Raw genomic sequence first — 22,536 nt, forward strand, 5'->3', positions numbered from 1 at the left:
AAGCTGCATGATAAGACTTGTGACCTTCAGCAGCAAGTGGTATTTCAGCCCTCAGAGCCTGTGAGAATAGGTATAGCATTGAAATGGACTCCAGGCAGTATTACAACTTTACAAAAGCAAGTAGTCATTGTGAGGATTTCTTAGTCCAGGGGTTCTCAAAATGTGATTTCCACACCAGTAGCAGAAACATCATTTATTCACAGACATACACCAGCAAGACATGGGGTTTCTTGCAACATTACTTAAGCCAAAGGCCATTTCCCAGCATACTGAATTTCTTTATTTTATTTATTCTTCCCCACCATCCTTCCACCTCCTCATTGCTAGGATCACAACCAATATAAAAACAATTGTCACCAATTAAATGGATGCTTAGGACTAGAGCCTCTAATCTTACAGGTGTTGCTCGCAATACTGTCCATTTAATATGTATTATTAAATCTGATTAATATTAATATTTAATTATTAAGTATATTTAATGTGCATTATTGCTTTAGAAAGGTTCTCAGGATGACACTTGCATTTTTCTTCCACCAGCGTTTCGTCAGAACACACATGGTATCCAGATGACATCCATCAAGAAACGAAGATCCCCAGATGATGAACTGTTATACTTACCAGTAGGTCTCCCTTGGGTGTTCATGGTTGCTTCATTTTAACCTTCTTCGAATGAGCTTTTACAGTATGAACATCTTCTAATTATCTGTGACAATGGAAGAGAAGGTGCCCTAGTCAGTCGAAGCTGCTACAACAACACCATAGACTAGATGGCTTATAAACAACAGAAGTTTATTTTCTCACCATTCTAGAGTCTGGAAGTCTGAGATCAAGGTGACGTTTTAGTTGGATTCTGGTGAGAGTTCTCTTCTGAATTGCAAACTGCCATTTTCTCCTTGTATTTTCATATAGTGAAAAAGGCTAGAGAGCTCTCTAGGGTGTTGTTTTTTTTTTTTTTTCATAAGGGCACAAATACCAATTATGAAGGCTCCACCCTCATGCCCTAAATTACTTCCAAAGGACTCACTTTCTAATGTATCACAATGGGGTTAAAATTTTAACAAACCTTCAGTCCATAATGGAGAAGGGGGAAGGGGGTTGAGGGCTGGTGAAATAAAGGAGAGAAAATGTGTGTTTTTAAAAATCAGGAAACTCTTCTTCCTCTCCACACTTTTGGACTGTATGAATAGCATGAACTTCTCTGCTTACCTACCCACCCAATTAAAGCTAAACTCCAAATAGAAGTTTTCCTACCCAAATATTTAAAATTAACTTGCCCTTTATTATTTGAGAATGGTAAGATTATCCTAGGGAGCATGGCCGGCAATTTAGGCCTAAAGTTTTGTCAGAAAAAGTTCATAAAATTGATAATACAGCAATGATAGCCTTGACTTTGATGTCTTTTAGGGAGCGCTATAAAGAAAGCCAAGCAAGGCAGAACCCTGAACTGCAGTTGGCCCTCCCTATCTGCCTGTTCCACATCTGCAGATTCAAACAATCACAGATCAAAAATAGTTGGGAAAAAAAATAACAATATCCAATCAAAATAATACCAATATAATAACAATACAGTATAATAACTAATGGCATAGCAGTTACATTATATCAGATATTTTAAGTAATCTAGAGGTAATTTTAAGTATACAGAGGATGACCATATATACACCATTTTATATGATGGTCTTGAGCGACTGAGGATTTTAGTATCCATAGGGGCCACGGTGAGGGTGGGTAATCATGGAATCTGTGCCTTGCTGATACCAAAAGATAACTATCTGTAAATGGCCAGAAGTCTTAGCCCAATTATCATGTAAGAATCTCATAAATTCCTACCAGGAACATTACTTTTCTTGAGATCAATAATGAGATTACTTTATTAGATTATGCTTGCAGTTAGTTGAATTCTTTTTTTTGAGACGGAGTTTCGTTCTTGTTACCCAGGCTGGAGTGCAATGGCACGATCTCGGCTCACCTCGACCTCTGCCTCCTGGGTTCAGGCTATTCTCCTGCCTCAGCCTCCCGAGTAGCTGGGATTACAGGCGCGCGCCACCGTGCCCAGCTAATTTTTTGTATTTTTAGTAGAGACGGGGTTTCACCATGTTGACCAGGATGGTCTCGATCTCTCGACCTTGTGATCCACCCGCCTCGGCCTCCCAAAGTGCTGGGATTACAGGCATGAGCCACCGCGCCCGGCCCCTAGTTGAATTCTTATTGCATTAAGTCTTTGCCATGTGGGGTGGCCATGAAATTTTGGTGGCTGATATAGCCCTTGATGCCATCTAAAGTGACATGAGAAACAGCCAAGCAGGGCCAGGAGATTTGACCATGAACTACCACCCTGGTATTGAACTAAAGAAACTCACCAGGTTGAGATGTGCCACACCTTCTTCCTCATCTTCTTTGGGTCCTCTCAGGGGAATAAATTACCAGTAGACTAATCAGATGGTGAGCTCACTGAGATTCTAAGTGTCTTGTTTCTCAAGCTATATATGGAAACTGATTTGTGACATAAAGTAAAATATTACCCTGATACACTGAATATTCCAAAAGACTTAACGTGTTTTCAGCCGATAAAACAAGAACTGCTTGAAAAACTATTTTAAGATTTCAGTTTGTACTCAGAAGGGAGTACCCTGTAATGTGTTACACCTCAAGATTAGAGAAGGCTTAGCCAAACTATAATTTATGGGTGAGGAAAAACTCCATTAAGTCAATACATATTTTGTTGGTGTTTGGTAAGTGGCAAATAAGCTAGACCTTGAGCATTTAGAGATCAGTAGGACACAGTTCTTACTTTCAACCACCTTGCCTTCTATCGAGGACACAAACTGTTATAATGCAATAAAGCACACGTTTCCTAGAGCAAGGCCTAGTGCTGTGTGAGTACACAAGAAGTTCCAAAGATGCAAACTGTGAGAGTAAGATCAAGAAGAGCTGCTCAGAGAAGGGGCCCCACAGCTGAGATGAGTAAGAGCTAATTCAGCAAAAGGTAGAGAACATCTTTTATTTCTGAATTCTGACTAATTCTCTCTTTCCTACTCGGTGCAGCAGCTGGGGTGAGGCAGTTAAAGTGCCCAGGATGCAAAATTTAAATAGTCACTCACTCCCAGGGCAATGTGCATGCGCTACGTGCCTCTCTTGCCTCAGTCTAGTCCTGGAATTGCTCATCCATTTTTTTTTTTAAATAGGATCTCACTTTGTTGTCCAGGTTGGAGTGTAGTGGCAGGATCACGGTTCACTGCAGCCTTAACCTCGAAGGCTCAAGCAATCCTCCCACCTCAGCCTCCCCAAATAGCTGGGACTACAGGTGTGGGCCACCATGCCCGCTAATTTTCACACATTTTATAGAGAAAGCGTTGTTTTCTGTGTTGCCTAGGATGGTCTCGAACTACTGAGCTCAAGCAATCTACCCCCTTCAGCTTCCCAAAGTGCTGGGATTATAGATGTGAGCCATCATGCCTGGCCCTGCTCATAATTGTAAAAGCTGTTAGGAGATTTTTAAAAAGATTTTAAGGGACTCTTAAAGAGAGAAACATATTTTATCCCACATGAAAACTTTTATCCTATCAGACATAGGTACAATCTATTCTTATTTTTTGTAGTAGTTTAATGAGGGTGTTGCAGAAATGGTATTGGTGAATATCAATCATCTCATCGCTCGTAAGAGAAATACAGGATTAGGTTTCTATGCACCTCTGATCACATACATTTCATAAGCAGATAAATATATAACTTCATTTGTTGTGTATTTCTGTTAAAAGACATTTTATTTAATATATACTGTTGACTCATTAACATCAGACTTGTGACCAGTTAGCCTTATAACTCATGCCTGAATAAAGCTTCTCTAACACACATATTTTCTCCATAAGGCATGGAACAACCTTCTCGCACTTAGGAACACTAGATAGCACTTCAGCACTGCACTTGAGGGTCTTTTTAAGTAATAAAATCACCAGTGAAAAGCACACAAATGTAAAAAATGTGGTGCTAAATAGACCATGAAAAGAACGTATGTTTACAGCCTGAGAGCTGAAACAAGATGGCAGAGCATCTCCTTGTTCAACCTCAGCTGGAAACACACACAGCTGAAACACGCACAAATTTTTCATCACTCTGCACAGGTCTGAATGACCATGAAAGGGCCAGTAGTATTGACTTTCATGTTACAAATGAACGTTAGCAAATAGACAAATTGCAATTATGGATTCCATGAATAATCAGGGTTGACCACACTTCTAATGGTTCTACAGCCCTTCATGTTTCCTTCTTTCCTTCTGCTCACTTACATAGGTGAGGGGCCGTGAGACTTATGAAATGCTGTTGAAGATCAAAGAGTCTCTGGAACTCATGCAATACCTTCCTCAGCACACAATCGAAACGTACAGGCAACAGCAACAGCAGCAGCACCAGCACTTACTTCAGAAACAGTGAGTGTATCAATGTGTCATTTTAGGAGGCATGAGTGAGAGTGACGTTATTTGGATCAGCAATAGGGTGATTGATGGGCAACGTGGAGCATGATGGGAGATAGCAGATTGTAATAGATCCAGATGACCTGGTGTGCCAATCCTCTTTCAGTTGCAGCCTTTTGATGTGTCTTATCAGAACCTTCCCTTGGGAGTTCCACTTACGTTCTGAAATTAAATCTAAACCATTTCTGGCAAATTACAAGGAAACTCACACTAACAGTTAGTTCTCTTCTTTATATGCCTGATCCATACACACTTACCAATAAAAGAATTTTGAGTACACACCCTATTTGGTAGTAATGTATGTATTTGAAAACATGAAATCTTTCTTTATCCCAATGGATGGTCATGTAAATCTCCTGGACTGCACACAGTCCACTTTTGGAAATAACATTGTAGAACAGGGATAGCAATAAGTTTCACTGTAATAAGAAGTGACTTATTTGAATGCTGTATTGAAAAGAATTTTGAGACCTAGTACATGACAATTGGGAAAATATCTGGGTGCAGAAGGATACGGTAGCATCATGTTGCCATATTTTAGCATCTCTGCTCTAGATTGTCTTCCAGTAATACGTTTTTACATAAATCAAGAGAGATTTTTCAAGTGTATTACCACATACATATAATGTATTTACATGTTAAGCTTTGTCTTGAATCTTGGATCTTTTATGATGGTATTTTATGACTAAATAGAATAGAATAGCTCTTAGGAAAGGATGAGAGGTTGGCCAATAGGGACTCTGTTTATATTTACCTTTCTGTGGTTAAAAATAATCACTTGTTAGTTTAATTAAAATATTATATGGGTGCCGGAAATATTGCCAGAGACTCTGTAGATAAATGTAAAATATATACATTATGAGTCCACTTGAGTAATGTAGACTTTCAACTTCACACTTTAGGCAAAAAAGAAAGGAAGTCAAAAACTATCTTGCCAGAGGCAAAGATTATGTTTTATAATAGAACTGTAAATGAGCAATAAAAAATGGTTACTTTCTATATTATTAGCTGTTGTAGGGAGTTAGCTATGGAAAATGTAATAAAGAGTGCTCATTATTATTATTATTATTTTGAGATGAAATCTCACTATGTCACCCAGGCTGGAGGGCAGTGGTGCAATCTCAGCTCACTGCAACCTCCTTCTAGCGGGTTCAAGCGATTCTCCTGCCTCAGTCTCCTGAGTAGCTGGGATTACAGGCACACGCCACCATGCCTGGCTAATTTTTTTGTATTTGTTAGTAGAGACAAGGTTTCACCATGTTGGCCAGACAGGTCACAAACTCCTGACCTCAGGTGATCCACCTGCCTTGGCTTCCCAGAGTGCTGGGATTACAGGCATGAGCCACCACACCCGGCCTTATTATTGTTTTTTTAAATCAATGTGAATGTATCGCTGATAGTGAAGAGACATTTTCTGAGCACCTGTTGTCTATAGGGCGGAGTGGACAGCAAAGAGAAAGGAAGCACACTCTGTTCAAAGGACTTGCTTGAGCATCCAAGATCCTTTTTGGCCAGAAGGGATCTCACCATTTACTTTTAGCATGAAAATTTTGCAAATTTTAGTGGTATGGTTTTATTTGTAAGGCTGAGCAGAAAGTTGAATGAGGTAGTTCCTTGGTCACACAGAGTATTCTGAAAGAATTAGAACTCAGGGTTGCAGACACAATTTCCATTGCTAATCATATGGATGCTTTGGGATATCAGATGGAAATACATACTAAAATATTTAAGTGATAAATGATTTAGTTCTTATATAACCATACAACTGGGATCAAAGAAACAGAAACCTGTAACATCATTTATAGATCCAGGAGGGATATCTTTCTTTCCCAAGATATGTATGTCATGGTATTAAGAAACACCCCAAATTTCCTCCTGTTAACTCTGGAAGTTTGACTATACCAAAATGATTCCTGAAGAATCACACATGGTAATATATCATGCCGAACTAGTTGCTCTCTAGTACTCTTTCCTGTCTGTTTTTTCAGTTAGTAGGAAAAGGTCTGATATCTAGTACAGGGATTGGCAAGTTGCTTTTTGTAAAACCCTGGTAGTAAATGTTTAGATTTTCTGGTCTATATTGTCTTTTGCAACTACTCAGCTCTGTGATTGTAGCATAAAAACAGCCAAAGGTAATGCATCAAGGAAAGAGAGTGTCTGTTCCATAAATGGAACTTCCTTTCTGAACCCTAAAATTTGAATTTCATATAATTTTCACATGCCATGAAATATTATTTTCCTTTTGATTGTCCATTCCCCTATTAAAAATATAAAAACTATTCTTAGCTTTTAGGACAAATTTGGCCCACTTGCTGTAGTTTGACAGTCTGTCTTATAGATAAATGAGTGACTTTCCTTTCATTGCTTCTTGAGCCTCCAATTTTGTCTGATAGGTGTACTTGGAAGTTAATATGTATATTCCAAGCTAGAAAGGTATTAAAAGGCTTTAGGAAATCCTAAAGTGGTTTTTAAGGCAGCATTTCAGTATCTAATAAAAACAGCAACAGTCTCGAACAGATATCTCTTGTGTCTGAGAAAGTGAGGCATGTCCATCCAGATATAAAATGCAGTTAATGACACAACCTCATTGTCAGATAAGGCTGGAATAGTTGACTTGATTCGTGTAACATATTCTTATTGGAGGTCTGCTATGTGAAAGCTTTAAGGATAGGGAGGAGAAAGATGTAGTCCTGCCTTCCCGTGGTCTACAATTTAATTTCTACCCTAAACACTCTGAACTTTAAGAAAGCTCTGGAAATTTATTCTCAGCATTATGTAAGTTAATAGGACAATTTTAAACAGTTTCTGTAGCTCATATGAGAAAAAGAATGGTTTCATGTCATTGTTTTAGAGACTTGACAAGCCAGGAGGATTGACATCATTCAGTCAGGGATATATGCTAAATGCATTTGTTGATATGGCGTAAATGAAAATACATAGCCCTCTTTTCCTGTATGATGAGTATCCAGTGCTTATTGTCTGATTGTCTCACATTACTCTAAAGGGAATTTCTTATTCATATTTCCTAAACAATCTATGTCACCAGAGAAGAAAACACATGTTAATATTGTGTTATTTTTAAAAGTACCAAAGATTTTAGGGACATATTTTCACTTTTTGCATGTGTGGCCACAGATAGAGAGGAACTAGTAGCTTCATAGTTCCCTGGTGTGTTCATTTAAATGTGTATTACGTGCATGTTTTTCAGTTGGTATCTCACAGCTGTGATAACTTGTGCATGGAAATCTAACAGACTGCAAAATTAAATCTTTGCAAAATATAGACATTTGGTCTATTTATGTCTTTGTAACATTATATATACATGGGTCTCCAATGATTGATATGCATCTATATAAATCCTTCAGTTGTATTCTTCAGCTGAGTTTTTTTCAGCTCTTATTTTCATGCAAATCTCCAAGAAAAAGCATGAATGACTAAACAAAGAAAAATGAAAATCTAATTTCCTGGCAATCATTTGAAAAGAATAAACCAGCTTGAAAAATGCATATAATGGCCTGTGATTTTCTTTCCAAAAACATACTACCAATTTTATGTGGGTAAGGAATCAATTTTGCATTTTTCTTTGTAGTAGGGGGAAAATTCATGGGAAGAGAATGTATTTTCTGTAAGGTGGCACAACAGTGTTTTTACTTGAATTGCTTCTATTAGGTTCCAACTATGTGTTTTCCTCTGCTTGCTTTTCATTTGTGCATGGTTTTTCTTTTTTAAAAATCTCTTCACAATTACCTTCATGATCATAGGCCTTATGGAAGATAGACTTTACAGAGATGCTGTGAATCAAATTGTTATAGATACAAGTAAGCTTTACACTATGAAGAAATGTGATTTTAGTTGATTTCCATACATTGGGATAAATATAGAGAGTTGTGTTTCTAGATGCCAGAATCTAATGGGAAGACAAATAGGACCCTATCTTTAGACTTCTTGCCTTCGTATTATCCAGGTGCATTAATGCTTAAGACAACTTTGCAGAAGCCTCTTGAGACCTATTTTGCGATGTTTTGACTTCTATACTTCAGACCAGTACTATTTCCTTTTCATTTTTTAATAGTTCTCCCTTATTCTGGGCTTCCATCCTAAAAGTGAGGCCGACATCATTTTGTTACAATTTTGCTTAGCCTAGCTCTGACTTTCCTCTGGAAATTTATTTTTGAGCTTCTACAGGATGAATTGTATTTAAATTATAAAACAGACCTGTGACATCCTGATGAGTCCTTAGTGTTTCCTTCTCTATTATGATTACTTAATAATTGTGGCTCATTAGTAACACAAGTCAGAGATTATTAGAACAAAGTAGGATCTTCAAGTCCATGGTTCCAGCCCTTCACACCATAGCTGGAGAAACTGAGGCTCTGTGATTTTGTAGCCAGTTTATAATAAAGCTAAGACTAGGATCAGATTTAGAACATAGAGCTCTTGGTAATGTTGCGTGCTGCTTCATTGGCAGTTAAGTAAGTAGTTACTTATAAAACTTAAACATCGATTCCCATTTTCCTGCCTCTGTTTTTTGTATGATTGTTTTAGAGATGATGTCTAGTTATTTTGCCCAGGCTGGACTTGGACTCTTAGGCTCAAGCAATCCCCTGCCTCAGCCTCCCAAGTAGCTGTGGACCACAGGCACACCCTACTGTGCTTGGCACATTTTTCTGACTCTGTTGTCAGTTACATGGTATTTATTCTTGTAGATTCAGTTTAAAGTCCTGTATCTTTAAACTCATTTGGCAATGGTTGCCATCAAAAATATTCATATTTTTTCTTAGACTCATGTATCTGAGAGAGAAGCAGGCAATATTTTCGTGATTATCAATCAATGTAGAAGAGAGAAAGGTACACAAATCTCCAAACTAATAGAAAATATTAACACCATTTTTCTAGGTTTGACAGAGAAATCCTCCATGTTTCCAGAATATCTGTTTGAAATTTCCAGCTTTATAGGTTGAAAACAGATGAATATCGACAATTTCATGTGATTCAACCTTATAGGTATCACAGAACTGCACAAGCGTATACAGTTTACTTTTGAACTTCATCGTTATGAAGTTTTCAGGGCTTAGATTTATTATCTCTGAATTGGTAATGAAGAAAAAGCTCAATGATTAATTAAACTCAGGTAGATTCAACTACTTTTCCAAATTCTCTGACTTCATTGCCGAATCAGGCTCAGTCCTAGGTCTGACATGTCTTTCGTTGACTGTACGTTACTTTCCTATCCATTTTTCTTAGGGCATATTCTGTTAAGACGATATCAATTCTTGCTGGCGAGATGATTTCCTGAATCCTAGCATTAAGCAAATAAAAATGGCTTTGTTCCTTTGAAAGGAGTAGCCGAATGTGATTCAAAAAGCCAATCTGGGAAACAATTTCCCAACAGTTGATGAGATTGCCCAACTTTTAGCAGAATAAAAGGGTTTGTTTTTGGCATCCTGATGGCATAAATGATTTCTTCATTATGCAAAAATTGCTTTCATGGGTTTGATATATACATTTATAGGCCAAGTTTTTTACTGAAAGGATTAAGGTATTTATCCATCTCGATCTGGGAATATCCAAAATGCTCATTAAACAGGTCTTTATAAATGCATGATGACGCAGTCCCCATCCTGATAATATCATATTTCTTCATACCTCATACTTAGGCTAGACAAGAACAGTAATGAGGGATGATAATTGAGCAGATGACATTTTACAAAAGATTAAAGTTTATTCTTGTTTCTACATTCCTTTCTTTAATTAATTGAGTCCAGTAAAACCTATGCTCAACACTGTGTTAAACACCTTGACCTACCTTATCTCAGTAGTCTCTGACTGAATCACCTTGTGGAACTTCTTGAAAATATGTTTTCCTGGATTCCAGCTTGTGTTAGAAGGAAGCCAGGAAAATGCATTTTCATAAGTTTCACAAGTGATTCTGATGGTTTTTTCTGGTTAACTATTACTGCCTTATCCCATTTCTTCCTCATAAAAATCTTGAGAAATCACAGTAATTTTAAAAGAAGAGGCCAGGTGCAGTGGCTCATGCCTATAATCCCAGCACTTTGGGAGGCTGAGGCAGGTGGATCACCAGGTCAGGAGTTTGAGACTAGTCTGTCCAACATGGTGAAACCCCATCTCTACTAAAAATACAAAAATTAGCAGGGCATGGTGTGTGCACCTGAAATCCCAGCTACTCTGGAGGCTGAGGCAGGAGAATCACTTGAACCTGGGAGGTGGAGGTTGCAGTGAGCTGAGACTGCATCACTGTACTCCAGCCTGGGTGACAGAGTGAAACTCTGTCTCAAAATAAATAAATAAATATTAAAGAAAACAAAGATAAATTGGAAGAACAAAAATAGCTTTTCAGGTACTCTATTCTGTCTATACTATGATCATGAAGGTATAAGGAGTGTGTCTCTGTATTCAATTGATTTGAATATATGAAGTCCTAAGCCTTCATTTTTTCTTTTCTCTGGTTCCTCTCTGCAGTCTCCTTTCAGCCTGCTTCAGGAATGAGCTTGTGGAGCCCCGGAGAGAAACTCCAAAACAATCTGACGTCTTCTTTAGACATTCCAACCCCCCAAACCGATCAGTGTACCCATAGAACCCTATCTCTATATTTTAAGCGTGTGTGTTGTATTTCCCTGTGTATATGTGAGTGTGTGTGTATGTATGTGTGTGTGTGTGTGTGTGTGTGTGTGTATCTAGCCCTCATAAACAGGACTTGAAGACACTTTGGCTCAGAGACCCAACTGCTCAAAGGCACAAAGCCACTAGTGAGAGAATCTTTTGAAGGGACTCAAAACTTTACAAGAAAGGATGGTTTCTGCAGATTTTGTATCCTAAGACCTGCCACTGGTGGGTGAGGAACCACTGTGTTTGTCTGTGAGCTTTCTGTTGTTTCCTGGACGGGAGGGGTCAGGTGGGGAAAGGGGCATTACAATGTTGATTGGAACCCTTTTCTGTTTTCTTCTGTTGTTTTTCTAAAACTCATAGGGAAGCTTTTGAGCAGGTCTCAAACTTAAGATGTCTTTTTAAGAAAAGGAGAAAAAAGCTGTTATTGTCTGTGTATAAGTAAATTGTAGGTGACTGAGAGGCTCAGTCACGCCCTTTTAATGCTGGTCATGTAAAAATATTGCAAGTTGTAGGAAACGAAGGTGTCAAGAGTACTGCCGGGCAGCGAGGTGATCATTACCCTAAGTAATCAACTTTGTGGGGTGGAGAGTTCTTCTTTTTGAGAACTTACGTTATTAGGATCCTCCCCTCATATATAGGTAGAACATTTATTAATGCTGTGTAACATCCTGCCTCTGCCATTGTATGTTGGCATCTGATATGCTAAAGCTTTTCTTGCACATAAAACCCTGGAAGACCTACTACCAGAACCGTTGTTTGACCATCATAGCAGGTGAACTCATTCTGTGCTTTTAATACACAAATCCACCCCAGTAATATTGCACTTAGTTATTTATCATTATCCAAAGCTTAAAATAGAATTTAAAGTCCTCTAACAAAATCTGTGATTAATTTGCTTAATTAGAGCTTCTGTCCCTCAAGCCTACCTACCATAAAACCAGCCATATTACTGATACTGTTCAATGCATTTAGCCAGGAGACTTATGTTCAGTAAGTGAGATCCAAACGAATGTGTTAAAATCAGCACTCCTGTACTGAAAATTAAAGATCAAAAGGGTAGACTACTTTTTTTTTTTACTCAAAGTATAGAGAATCTGTTTCTTTCCATTTTAAAAACATATTTTAAGATAATAGCATAAAGACTTTAAAAATTTCCCTCCCCTCAACTTCCCACACCCATTCACCAACACTGTATTTTCTGTGTCACCAAGACAATGATTTCTTGTTATTGAGGCTGTTGCTTTGTGGATGTGTGATTTTAATTTTCAATAAACTTTTGCATCTTGGTCTATCTTGCAGTTTTTTTGTTTCTGTCTCTCTCACTTTTTTCCCAATAAAAACTAGAATATTCTCATGGAAGTGCTTGAAGTATCATGTGTAGGTCTAAAGAACAAGAACAAGAATAGTCACTTTATCCCTGTCTCCATTTCTTTCTGTCAGTATTTGGTGTTTTTATTTAAGATACTCTGTATCAAGGTCATCAATCCTAACAATGAACTAAAGTGCCTAAACTAACTTTAAAAAAATGCTTTAGCCCTATGGGTTTTAAGTTTGTCATAGGAAGCCAGGCACCATGGTATCATTTATTGACACTCCTGACAAACCTCTAGTTGTATCTTAATTTGCCAAATTTACTAAAATGAATTTCAGTCAAATTTTTAATAATGTGGCTTCTGTGACATACACATTAGCAAATATTTGGCCAAAAATCCACAGTGGAACCTATTATCCAATTTTTTAATTATTATTTTTTAGTTATAATATGTTCTGAGCCTTGAGTGATTGCTTTTAAAAGCTTCATAAGAAGTTCTAAACAAACAAAAAACATCTAGTATCTTAGATAAATATTTCAGAAAAGATATCTTTATATTTGAGATAAAAATAGTAAAACCAGATGCTCTTGTTATATTTGCAGTGTTTTTCAATCAGTCTAATAACTTTGATTCGCAAAGCCCTTAAAGGATTGGTGAGTATGTTTAGCTTTTCGATATTTGCTTTTTCTTTCAGAAGGTTTTTGCTTTTCTCTTAGCCTATTTTTAAGTAAGTTTTTGATGTTTTTATAGTGACTTGTATGTAAATGCACATATTTGAAATGATGGAAAATATTTGAAAATTACAGTTTTCCCATCTAGAGAATAAATGCTGTACTGTCCTTAGAAGCAGGATAACCCAGCTAGAAAGAAAGCTCACAGGTAGGCAGTACTGGATAAAATTGAGAGAAGGTACAATTCTTTTTTTGATGGTCCATGTCTTCCCTTTTTTTTTTTTTTTTTTTGACCTTTCTCATAACAGGGATGCTCTGCTCTGCCCTCAGTTTCCCTTTTCCCTCCCCAAATTCTTTACTCCAGAAATGGTTTGTTAAAATAGATTTAGCCTAAGCTATCATCAAATCCTACTAGAGAGTTGCTTTTAAATTAGCAATGGAAGATTTAAGTCAAAGGAAGGAATCTAGTGGAATTCTAGGCATCTAGGAGGTAGACAGTGTAACTTGTGTCTCTGTGGGAATTTTGATATTCTACCATGTGGATAGTCACTAGGGTTGGAACCAGAAAACCTAATTTTAAGTCCTGTGTGTTGTAAAACCACTTCTCGCTTTGCAATTTTGAATTTTATTCTTAGCAAACTGTACAGAAGCTTATATTGTTAAAGTTAAGAACTGGGACTTGGCTTCACCAGCATTTCTCTTCAAAACTAGAAGTATATGAAATATGATTTTCTACATCTCTGTTACTGAATCTCTGTTACATCACTGAATTCTTAGAAAAATCTAGCAAGGCTCTAGAGAAAACAACTCTTATGATATTTTTCTGCAGACAGCTGGATTCTTACTTTTTTGGGGGTTTTGGGAGTTTTGGATAGGGGAGGAGAGTGTAGGTAAGAAAACCAGAATGGCACAGGTCCTGTTATTCTTTTGAACACATTTTTCTTCTGTTTCTCCAGAAATTTTTGAACTATTTCACTTAAGAACTGTTGTATTAAATTTGTATTTTTTTTTTAAAGTTATTCTTCAAGGCCTTCAAATTGGCTGTGAGTTTATTCAGCCTTCCTTCCTTTTTTATAGTATGTGGAAGTTACCAGAATGCTTCTTCTAGTTCAGTCATTGTGAAATTACTAATAGATAGATTACCTTCCTCTCCTCTCTTGTGGCTTTAAAACTCACTTTTACATTAAAAGGAAGGCATTCTGAATTTCTGACCTTTCCCGAGTCTGTTAACACCATTCAACCGTTCACCCTCATATCTGGTTTTGTTCAGTTAGGAACCCAACTCACCTCCGGCCACTTCCTCCGTTAATTCTTACATTGTTACTTTCTATCCCATGGGGCACATATCAGAGTTTTAAATATTTGGGACTGGAAGGAAAGAGTGAAAGGAGCTAATGTTTCCTGAGCACCTACACAGCACTGGATCCTGTGCAGGGCTGTTACATGATCTCATTCTTAATAGAAATCTTCTAGTGTAGCCGTAATACCTGGACTACAGATTAGGAAAATGCAACTCAAGAGACTTGTACAATATCCTGTGTCACTTAGTTTGTGTTAGATCCAGAAGGGGACCCAGATGTTTTGATTGACTTAAAATCCATGTTCCTTGTTTCTTCATCTGTGGTTTCTGACCTACCTTCCCCAAATTAGTGGCTTATGATGAAAAATGGTAAATGAACTAATAGAATGGTCAAAAACAATAACCGCAAGGTAAAGAAAACAGGAGGTTACAACAGGAATTATAAGAAGGAATTTACTCTGAGGGTCCAGAAAAAAATGCAAAGGTTTTAAATGTATTTTTGTTTTTCTAATTGTGGATATTAATGATTCAAGCAATACTTTCTATTAGCTCTTGCTGTTCATTAGACTGGTTTGAGGAGGGGCAGATAGAGAGGTCTCCTTAGGTTACAGGACCAACTGCATTAGGAATATGGGCTACCTGGCATCTTGGGTACTTCGCAGTGAGCAAAGGGAGCTGAAGAAACAAGAGCTGGCAGAGAATCTCCTTGCTGACTTGCCCCATGCTTTCCTGTACTCCAGTGTGGATTAATGGATGATCCTAAGTATAGACATATATGCTGATGCTTTGGAAAAGCTCTTCCACAGGGACATAGTGGATTCAGAAGTGCTTGGTAATAGCTGGAGTTACCTCCCTCCCCTTTACTCCTACTCTATCTTGTTCTCCTACCTTTTTTTTTTTACGATTTCATCTGTTTCTTGTCCCTATAACCTAGAAAAAACAATAGGTACCAAGAGACCTGATTCTATCCTCAATGAATCCATTTAGCAACATGTGACCTTGGGCATATTTTTTTCTTAGAACCTTGTATTTACCCAAATGTATATTTGGAATGGTAATTTTTGCCCATCTCTGCCCTGCTATACCGTGACCTGCTCCACAAGGATGGTGTGACAATCATTCAGAAAATGTACAAAGAACAGTTCGGTAACCTGAAGTTACGTATATGATATATGAATGATATATATACAATGCAGAGCTATAATTGTGAGTATTTGATAAGGGCTAAAGAGAAAAGTCAGTTCCCTCCTACATTAAAGGCGGTGATTGTAAAATACACCTGAATCGTTAATTGTACATTAATTGACATGCTAATTTGTATATATTAAAATCGAGCAAATTGTTTGCATTCATCTAGCTGTGGCTCTTCATTGACATGGAAGGAGCCATTCCTGTTTTCATGTAATTCTGGAGAATGCAGAGTGACAGCTTCAAAGACTGTCCCTACCATTGCAGCACTTAAGTGCTAGAGCCATTTTTAAAATTATTTTTTCAAATATTATGATGCCATATATGCTTGGAACCTGGGTCCATTTACAGAGCCTCCAAAATTTGAATTTTATATATATATGCAAAGAAAACTGAAAGAAAAAAATTTATCTCCCCTCTAATGTAAATATGGCTGTGACGGGGAGAAGGTAAACAGGAATGAAATGTTTCGTTTCGTTTGAGAGTCGTTAAAGTGGAGTTTTCCCATACCAGACTAGAAACTTGCTTAAAGTCCAGTCTTCATTCTATGGTCACAATAATTCAAGGTAGAAGCTGCATAGTCTGTAAATTTCTTCCTCATCTTCTCTTTTTCAGTTCTCATCATAGCCGTACAAGGTAGGATGGATTATTATCTCCATTGCATCCACTGTTCTATGAGTGGCTCAAAGATGGGGACCATGTCTTAAGTTCTATTAACTCTAACATCTGACTCATGCAGCAAGTGTAAATGTGTGTAGTTTATATAGTTTTCTTGTGAGAAAACAAAGACTAGGATGTTAAGTAGCTCATATGTGCATCTCTAGCATCCTAATATACACCGGAGGAAGGCTTCAGCTCTGACTTTGTAACTCTCATTGTCATACACATCACCATTTCTCATATTAAAATAAAACACCGGGAGTGACAGTTGAAGTTGGGACTATCATCTGTAAGATATAATATGACAAACCAGTTCTAGTAACTTTCCAGATTGAAGGTCAAATGATGAATGGAAAACTGTTGGGTTTTTATCTTGCTTTGTTCTTTTCATTTCTCCCAGGAGACTTATGGAAAGTCAATAGAATGGTTATTTGGGCTCATCGTTCTCCTCTGTAGAAATGCTTTCGGCATTTTGGTGGGTTCTCTCATACATCATGAGCATCCCTGTTGAAAATGCACGTTTCCAAGTAGGGGCCTCTGCATGACTGCAGGATGAGCTGCCAAATGCCCAGTTTGATTGACTTTGTAGTCATTTTCTGCATGACCCAAATGGAATATGCAGAAAGCTACAAATGGAATGCCTTGGCTGCATTCTGAGGGTGTCATATCTACATTTTTCATCAGCCTTTGAGTCTTTGCTCAATTCTTTTTCCTAACTGGTTTTCAAACTTAGTTGAAGAGGAGAAGGGAATGGAGAAAACAATAGAAGGGAAAAAAGGAGGCAATTATTTTCTTTCACAAAGGAGATGCTAAACCTTGCACTCTGAACATTCAGGAAATATGTGACTTGATATTCTTGCAATCAATTTCTCCTTATTCAGGAAACATTCTCAGATGGAAACAAAATTAACCTCTAACCATTAATCCTAGAAGAATATTTTCAAATGTTTGGTTTGAGGCCATGTTTTAAACAGAGACCTGTTAAAAATCAATAGTCCCCACTCTTCAGTGTCCCACGCTCATCATCTTTCCATGTTTGTCTTCCTAGGACCTCAATACAGTCTCAATCTTCATACGGTAACAGCTCCCCACCTCTGAACAAAATGAACAGCATGAACAAGCTGCCTTCTGTGAGCCAGCTTATCAACCCTCAGCAGCGCAACGCCCTCACTCCTACAACCATTCCTGATGGCATGGGAGCCAACAGTAAGAGCATCTCCTTTTCATTGTAGCTGAAGGATGAACAGGCTAACCTAGGGGAAGACTCTGTGATGAGGAAAGGCAGGTTCTTAAGCTAAGTGAGAGGCACAGTGGGACAGATCAGATCAAAGTGGAGTAGCTTGGGTTTCTGACTGTGAACTTTTCACTTTTGAGGTTTATCGTTCATTGCAAAATACACTGGTAGAGAGAGAGAAGGATGTTTCTTTAGTAGGGATGAGGATTTCTGTGAAAAGAATGGTCTACTTCTTGCTATCCTGGATGGAGATTCACCTCCTGCAACCTTTGAAATCGTTAAAAGAAAATGGATGCAACATGCATAAAGTAGATGTTGTAGTGAACTTAAAATCTAGATAGATAGGCCAGGCGTGGTGGCTCACGCCTGTAATCCCAGCACTTTGGGAGTCCAAGGCCTGGCCAACATGGTGAAACCTCATCTCTACTAAAAATATAAAAATTGCCTGGGTTTGGTGGTTGATGTCTGTAATTCCAGCTACTCGGGAGGCTTAGGCAGGAGAATCTCTTGAACCCAGCAGGTGGAGGTTTCAGTGAGCTGAAATCATGCCACTGCACTCCAGCCTGGGCAGCAGAGTGAGACTCAGTCTCAAAAAAAAAAAAAAAAAATCTAGAGAATTAGATTATATCTTATCTGAATTCCATGAAAAAAAAATACCTCTAATTACAAAGAAGTTACTTCTCTAATACTTAATTTTCTATTCATAAAATTATCACTTTATATACTTAACATTTTATGTCTGTGTCTCTATAATCCTGGCCTTTTAAACTCACTTATTCTATCCCAGACACAGTCAGTAAGGAATTGACCTGCAGATGGGCCTCCCTTTTATTTATTCACACATGCATTCCTCATATCAGCTAATTACAAATGAAAAAGGCACTGTAAGAATTGGGCCTCCAAGGGGATGATGACTGGCATATAGTTTTACTATAAATAGAATTATCTTGTCCACTAGGACTAAATCTAGCAAAGTGGATACATAAACTTGAAGGGAAAAAAAAGTGGTGATAAAAATGCAAAAGATGTGTAACATCCTCGGGAATATGGAAGTCTGAACGTGGCATGGGTTTCATATAGCCCCTACTACCTAAAAACGGTCCCCTCAAGCTTATCTTTTGAAATCCTAAAAAAAACAAAGAATAGAAACCACTTAATTTCAACTTTCTTTTCTTTCTTTGTAACATCTTAGAGTCCTCAAATTCCTTGTTGGGATGACAAAATTGTGATAATGGTGATGATGGTTCACATCTGTATAACTTACAGTTTGCCTACTTTTTTTCTTAAGTGTACTTTTCCTTATTTGTACAATTATTTCAGAAGGGAAACAGATTGAGATGTGATAGGGTATGCTCTTTAGCTAGCTAGTTATTGGCAAAGACCTTTTCTAGGAATACTGCTATTCACTAAAGTGGAAACAAATTACATTCGTCCTTTGTAGATTATTTTGTTCTTATTTGACATGAAGGCAGAATTTATTTCATAAATAGTGATATTAAGCTTCTCTATCAATCAGTTAACGTTTACATCTTATGGTTTAGTAAAATATCAGTAAGTATTGGTGGTGTGTAGGGTCCAGCCCTACAGGGTTCTGTGAGCCCCTCCCGGCTGGTGCAGAGACTAGAAATTGTAGAAGTAAAAGACACAAGACATGGAGATAGAGAAAAGAGAGTTTGGCCCAGGGATCCACTGCTACCCAGATCGAGACCAGCAGTGGCCCAGAATGTCAGGGACAATCTCACTTTTATTGAGTTGCAAATCTGGGGGCAGGGTAGGTAGGGCGTGGCCTTGGTGGTTGGTGACTGGGGGCAGGGTAGATGGGGTGTGGCAGTGATAGGGTCAAGTGCATCTCGTGTCATTCAGGTAGGGGCTCAGGAATTTCTGGCACCCGAAGTGAGGTAAGGAGCATAATGCATCAGCACCTTTTCCATACTTACCAAGAAAGAACTACAACATTAAGATTTATATTACTATTACTGATTACCTTTTCTAAGACGGAAGGAACCAGGTGCAGAAGCGGAATGTAAGAGTAGACATGGAACGTGACCACTGAAGCACAGCATCACATAGAGACAGTTAAAGCCCCTGGATGTCTGCGGGCCTACCTGACAGCTGTCAGGCCTTGCCACAAGAGCTTGGAGAAGTGGAGTTTTCTCCAAACTTCCCCAGGAAGGAGATGTCCAAAATGGCCGAGACGTCTCCTTCCCTAGCTGTCAACAGCGGGCACTTTCACAGCACTGGCGCTGCCACACAGCTGAGGCGCCCTCCAGCAGCCCTTATGTGGGTGTGACAGAGGGCTTAGAGCATCTTGCCTTAGTGTCATTAATTTCACAATGTCACCCCAGGTTCACACTTCTGACCTGAGAGGCATTAGTAAAAGAATTAAGATCACCTATGAATAACTAAGATCACATATGAATAACTAATAACTACTATGGTAATATTTCCAATTACTTTCTTCTTCATGATTTATATGGAAATAGGCTGAGGCCTTTTGCTCCTGCCTCGGTGCTTATGGGATCTCCCCACTACAGTGGTGTTCCTGTATATAACCCTGAAAATGGACCATAAGTAACATTTAATTGTATTCTTATTTATTAGGCACATGAGTCCTTATAAATATTGAAGTAAGACTTCCTAAATAGATATTTCAAGGGTCACTCTTTCATTCACAGATTTGTGCACTTATTCACTTAACCTAAGTTTACTGAGCACCTACTCTGTGCCAGACACTGTGCTAGGGACTGTAGGTATCTAGACACATATAAGATCTAATCTCTATGCTTGCACAGATTAGTGAGGAAGACAGAAATATAACCCTCGAAGGCAAATACAAGGAAGAATATATTAACATTAAGGACAATTAGCAATTAGAGAATTAGAAGTAGAGAAATCGGGGGAACGAGATTGTTCTACGAGAAGGTACAAAAGTCAAGAGGTACCTAATCAGTTTGGAGTCTAACCGTTCTGTTTGACTAAATGTAGGCTGCTCGAAGGGGTGTAGTGAGAGAAGATTAAAGAGGAAGGCTGGTAGTTTAAGCCCTTGATAACATTTAGCCACACAAGATGGACCACTGGGATGCTGGTGCATGATGACGGCAGTAACCCTTTTGTTCCTCCTGCTTCTGTTCAGTTCCCATGATGGGCACCCACATGCCAATGACTGGAGACATGAATGGACTCAGTCCCACCCAGGCACTCCCTCCCCCACTGTCCATGCCATCCACCTCCCACTGCACCCCCCCACCTCCGTATCCCACAGATTGCAGCATTGTCAGGTGAGTCCACAGCATATGCCCCTGGGGGCCTGACCTAAGCATCCCGGGATGGCGGAGGGGTGGATACTGTCGTAATCCATAAAACAGTTGGAAGGAGAGACAGCAGTCCTATGGCTGGAGTTCAGTCACTTTATCTCTAATACGTGGAGTGGTCAACACTGTTTTATCAGGGAAAACTACTCTAATCAGCATGGGAACAAGTGAAAATGTGCGTTTAAAGGCACATTGTTTTCATGTCTGTTTCCCTCACCTTCACTTACTCACTTCCTCCTCTCTCACATTTTTACATTGTCAGTTGCGGCCCTCAAGTTGGTGCTCAGGGCTGGGTTTCCAAAAAGGCAATAAACTTGCTATCTTGCTCCTTTTCCTCTCTCTAATCCTCATAGCTCTCAGCCACCATGGGACCATTATTTTGGAGTTGGATGTCCATAAAAAGTTTTAATGTTTTCCAAAATGACAGGAACTTTCAAAACTGATGGCCTTTACTACTCTGCACTCCAGGAAAGGGGAGTTCGGATAGGCAGAAGAAATGCATGAAGTCTGAAAGATTTGCTTCCCGTAGAGGCAAGAGTGGGTTCCCAGATTTCTTGCCTAGTGCGTATCTTCTGCTTCATGTGCAGAATGATTGTTTCATTTGGCTACTGGAATAATTTGTGTTGATTTCCCTGATGTGTCAATCACAGGGATGGTAAAGTGCATGGCTCATGCCACCCAGGGTCTGTCCCATGATGATGGTGACATCATCAGTCTCAGACCAGCACCAAAAGGAAGGGGCTTTGTATCCTGAGGGGAACATAAATCAAAAGGCATGAAAGACTTCATGAAGTCGAGGCTTACGATTTTTTTCTTAACCACATGAAATTATTCTCGCCAAGCCCAGATACAAAATAAAGTAGAGATGTTGTTTTTTTGAAGTCAAGAGCCAAGAGGCAAGAAGGTTAGGAACCTGAACACTGGACTTTTCCCTTTCACCCTTTGCAATGGTTCCTAGGACACTTACATAGAACCCTAGAATTCCGCGGATCACCATATGATAATCACTGATCTGCAGGAATCCTTATCGTTGATTTTAATTTCTAAAGACCTAAACTTCATGTCACCAATAATCTCCAGACCTCAGACTTAAGGCCCACATAGATCTTATCCACTCCTAATCTCTGATGTAGGGCATCCAAGGGCAAAATGTTGGGTTTTCCCTTATCTCGCCAATGCAGTTGGGGTGAACTTTCTTTTTCTGTTTCCTCCTTCCTCTTCCCTCCTCCCACTGCAGTTTCTTAGCGAGGTTGGGCTGTTCATCATGTCTGGACTATTTCACGACCCAGGGGCTGACCACCATCTATCAGATTGAGCATTACTCCATGGATGTAAGTAACTGTTAGACTTTTCTCAAGTTTTTTTTCTTCATTTCTTTCCTCTGATAACAACCGCCTTGTAGTTCAATCCCTGCTAGTTTTAAAATTTGTTTTTGTCCTGCCCCTAATCATCAATTTTGAAGGAACCCACAACCATGTTAGAGAGATTACCAGGCCTCCACCTATACATATTAGAAGCTTAGCAACCAATCTTCCTCAGCTTGTCTGATCAGTCAACTATTGTCTATTTCACCTACACTATTTGCAAGGTGGGAAGGAGGTGCTATTCCCACAATCAAAAAATTTATAATTTCTAAAGAATTAATTTTTTAAGTTCCCAGGAAGTATAGCAGGGCACCAGTGGTGTTATTCTCTTAAAAACATGGAGCGATGACACAATAGTCATTTGGCATGACTATTTAAGATAAAATCAGGAAT

The 22,536-nt window shown here is 38.6% G+C and overlaps 1 protein-coding gene across 6 annotated transcripts in view; it reads left to right on the top strand.

Moving 5' to 3' along the window:
• Positions 1-22,536, top strand: part of TP63 (tumor protein p63) — a 266,768-nt gene that overhangs the window by 238,549 nt on the left and 5,683 nt on the right. For 5 of the 6 annotated variants that reach the window (XM_021671372.2, XM_021671374.2, XM_064366919.1 and 2 more), the window contains 5 exons: positions 538-620; positions 4,291-4,427; positions 17,283-17,440; positions 20,602-20,746; positions 22,017-22,110. In XM_021671372.2, coding sequence (XP_021527047.2) covers positions 538-620; positions 4,291-4,427; positions 17,283-17,440; positions 20,602-20,746; positions 22,017-22,110 — 617 coding nt within the window. Of the gene's footprint in view, positions 1-537; positions 621-4,290; positions 4,428-10,955; positions 12,394-17,282; positions 17,441-20,601; positions 20,747-22,016; positions 22,111-22,536 lie in introns of those variants that run through there. The other variant, XM_021671376.2, reaches the window with a different exon arrangement.

The sequence above is a fragment of the Aotus nancymaae genome, unplaced genomic scaffold, assembly GCF_030222135.1.
Source record: "Aotus nancymaae isolate 86718 unplaced genomic scaffold, 86718_ANA_hifiasm-v0.15.2.pri h1tg000067l, whole genome shotgun sequence".
Taxonomy (NCBI): Eukaryota; Metazoa; Chordata; class Mammalia; order Primates; family Aotidae; genus Aotus; species Aotus nancymaae.